At 47.1% G+C, this 3,236-nt stretch overlaps 1 protein-coding gene across 1 annotated transcript in view; it reads left to right on the top strand.

Annotated features, from left to right (window-relative positions):
• Positions 1-2,050: 2,050 nt before the first annotated feature.
• SLC7A14 (solute carrier family 7, member 14) overlaps positions 2,051-3,236 on the top strand; it is a 14,585-nt gene continuing 13,399 nt past the window's right edge. The window contains 1 exon segment of the mRNA XM_009864886.1: positions 2,051-2,363. Within this exon segment, the coding sequence (XP_009863188.1) occupies positions 2,060-2,363 (304 nt within the window). The 5' untranslated portion in view covers positions 2,051-2,059.

A 3,236-nucleotide genomic window follows, 5' to 3' on the forward strand; every position in this document is an offset into this window, starting at 1 on the left:
GAGCTGACTCCTCAGTGTCTTTTTACTTTGAGACAAGATTTGGGCATGAGTAAACCAAGGACAGGTTCACTTGCGGAAGGTATTTTCATACAGCACAAAACACATGAGAAAATTGCGCAGAGATATGAACGTCCCAATTGTAACAGTTCAAAATCCAGACGGATACTTCTGCCCAGCTTCTTGGCTGGTTTAAGTCAATTTGGTGCAAATCTAAGCATAGCACCCTGAGTGTGTCAAACTCAGCTAGGAACTTCCATAAAGTGCAGGGAAAATAAATAAAATTAATTAATTAAATAAAGGATGGGAAGTGGTTGGGTGAAGAACAGACAGACCTCTTTCCAGCCTGTGCTTCAGAGATGCTGTGCTTTGGATAAAAGGAGGGTGAATTTTTGGGTGGTGGTCGCCTTGCTTAGAGGAGTTGTTCTCCCCGTGGCTGAACCACAGCCTTGAAGATGCGAGCACACGGCAACCCAAAGATGTACATTTGCTCAAGAGCAGTAAAAATTTTTCCTTACTATTATTCTTAGCTAGAACATCCAGCCATCCAGCTTGTGGTTGCTCGAGGTAAAAAAAATCTGCACAATTTGAACTGTGATCAATCAAAACATGAAATGAATGCTGTGTTTTATTTAATACACTGCAGCAACACAAGGCTGCCTGGTAGACACAATGTAATTTGGTTTGGATGTAAAGATGGAAAAATAATTGTTTTGTCTTCAAGGCAATCTAAAAAAAAGTAAAAAATATCTGTATTAACAGGAAAGAAGCTGCCAAGCTAAAATTCATATTTAATAAACTATTTTTCCTGTTCCCGTATATTAGCGTGCAGAGAATGTAAATTCTTGTTATTTTGCTCGAAGTCAAGAAATCATCATGTGTCTCTAGGAAGTCATTGCTGCTGATATTAGGAGTTTACCCAAGAACTGAGCAGTTTGCTAAAAAAACAAACAGAGAGGGAGGGGACAGGAAATGACAGTTGCTGAACAGTTCTTGAAGATGTGACCTAAGATGAAAAAGTACAGAGGAAGAACAAAACAAGATAATTTAATTATTTTAAAGACAATCTCATGATCTGGAATCATAAGGCAAGTCTAAAACAGTCTTAAAGATTTTGCCAAGCTCCTCTCTCAGCTTGCCTTAACTATGCAGAAGCCAGACACCAAAGTTACTCCAGAAATACAACGTCTCTTAATTAAAAAAAAAAGTAAAAGAGTATTCCAAAAAGAGTATTTAAATAACTACAACAAAAAGAAGTGACAAATCAAACAAATTAGCCACAGCAGGGACTTTTTTGAACCACACGACTCACTGGGACTTAACCAACCAGCTCCCTTTAAAACTTTCCCCTTTGGGAATCCCCTGGATGATGGTAGCAGGCAAATAAAACCCAACCACCAGTATAGCTGGAGGGCTGTAAGAGTCAACTTCCATAGTGCCAAAAAACCCCACAGAAGGTCCCAGTGTTGCCCAGCAGGGTGATGGTGGGCTCACATATGGTGCTGGCAGGAGCATCCCCGCTGCCAGAACACACTGCGGTGCTGCCAGGCTTGGAGATGGGCTTGGTCCTCACAAGGACCCAACATGCCACGGTGGCCACCAGCACCTTGCTGTTGTATATAGGCATTGTGGCTTTGGGGAGCAACTAAGCCACAGGATGGGCACCCAGAGGGTATCAGGTTCCTGCTGCTTATGGGGCTGTGTTAATAACTGGGGCTAAACCCATGCAGACAAATGCAAAGGGGAACAGAGTATCTCTGTTGTGCTAAACAATGGGTATGGAGAAAGGAGATTTCTCTGGAGCAGCAGCACTGGTGAAAGCGAAGCTCTCCTTGGCCCCAGGGGCTCTCTCAGTGCTGGACCCCAGCCAGAAACCAGCTCAGGGGGCTCTTTTTGTTCCTCCGTGTGGAGCACATCTCTCTTTCTTTGCCATTTTGGTTAAAAACTGTCTTCCTCTCTCTTGCAGCTACACCACCAGCATAGGAGGGAGATGCAACCGCAGCCCTGAGTGAGTGCTGCTAAAACCATCTGTGACCCACATCTGCCGAGCCCAGCACCAACCATGAGTGGCTTCTTCTCACGCCTGGACCCACGGCGGGTGCCGTGGGGGGCGGCGGGCCATGCCCTGCGCACCCGCATCCTGCGCACCAAGCCCGTGGAGTCAATGCTGGAGGGCACGGGGACCACAGCTGCCCAGGGTGCCAGGCTGGCCAAGGTCCTCACCACCCTCGACCTCATCTCCCTCGGCGTCGGGAGCTGTGTGGGCACCGGCATGTACGTGGTGTCCGGCTTGGTGGCTAAGGAGATGGCAGGGCCCGGGGTTATTGTTTCCTTCATCATCGCCGCTGTCGCCTCCATCTTGTCAGGTGAGTCTCGTGAGTGGGGTTTTGAGTGACATCCTATCTCATGCTTCCTCTGGCTCCGTTTGGGGTGGATGCCTGGCAGGACCCATGCTCAGCAGCACAAGCTACAAGAAGGTAGTGACTTCCCCACAGAGTGAAAAACCCTTTTGCACCAGGTTTACCCAGCTCCTGGGGTGAACTGTCTCTCACTGTCCCAATATTGGACCAAACCTTGTGCTGGGAGCCAGCAGCCCAAGCTGCTGATGGCTTCTGCAAAGATGGAGCCTGTAGTCATTATGTCTGGAAGCATTTGAGATGTTTTGTAACTCACATCCCAGGCAAAGAGTGTGGCCAAGCCACAGCATCGAAGCAAGAGCACAGCATGGCTTGTGGGAACACTGGTTTCAGCAGGGATGGTATCGGTGGCTTTGGTAGCTCTGGGGCCAGCTTCTTTTGTGGTTGACATTGCTAACAGCTAACAAATTCCTCAGTTAGTTTCGGAGCTGGTTTTGTTGGCTCCTATTCACGCAGGATCACTCTTTGAATTTCCAAACAAAAAAACCAAACCAATGCACAGAGAGAGGAATTATGTATTTTAGTGCAAAGCCAGTGAATTCCATCTTCTCTGTAGGAACCCGGCTGAGCATATGGCTCGAGCTGCGGTTTCCACATGAAGCCAGTACTGCTGGCATTTGTCCTTTCCAGATCAGTGCTAACACAATGATGTGATGTTCCTGCCCTCCTTGCACAGAGGACTTTGCATGCTGTGTCGGTCTGGTATCCAGCTTTTATCCATGGGTTGGATAAGAAAACGTGAGTAAATGACAAAGGGCTTTGACAGCAGACAGGTTCAGCAAACACTTGGCTCAGCTTTTCAAGTCTCTGGATTTTTGTAGG

Source organism: Apaloderma vittatum, unplaced genomic scaffold (genome assembly GCF_000703405.1).
Source record: "Apaloderma vittatum isolate BGI_N311 unplaced genomic scaffold, ASM70340v1 scaffold6922, whole genome shotgun sequence".
NCBI lineage: Eukaryota > Metazoa > Chordata > Aves > Trogoniformes > Trogonidae > Apaloderma > Apaloderma vittatum.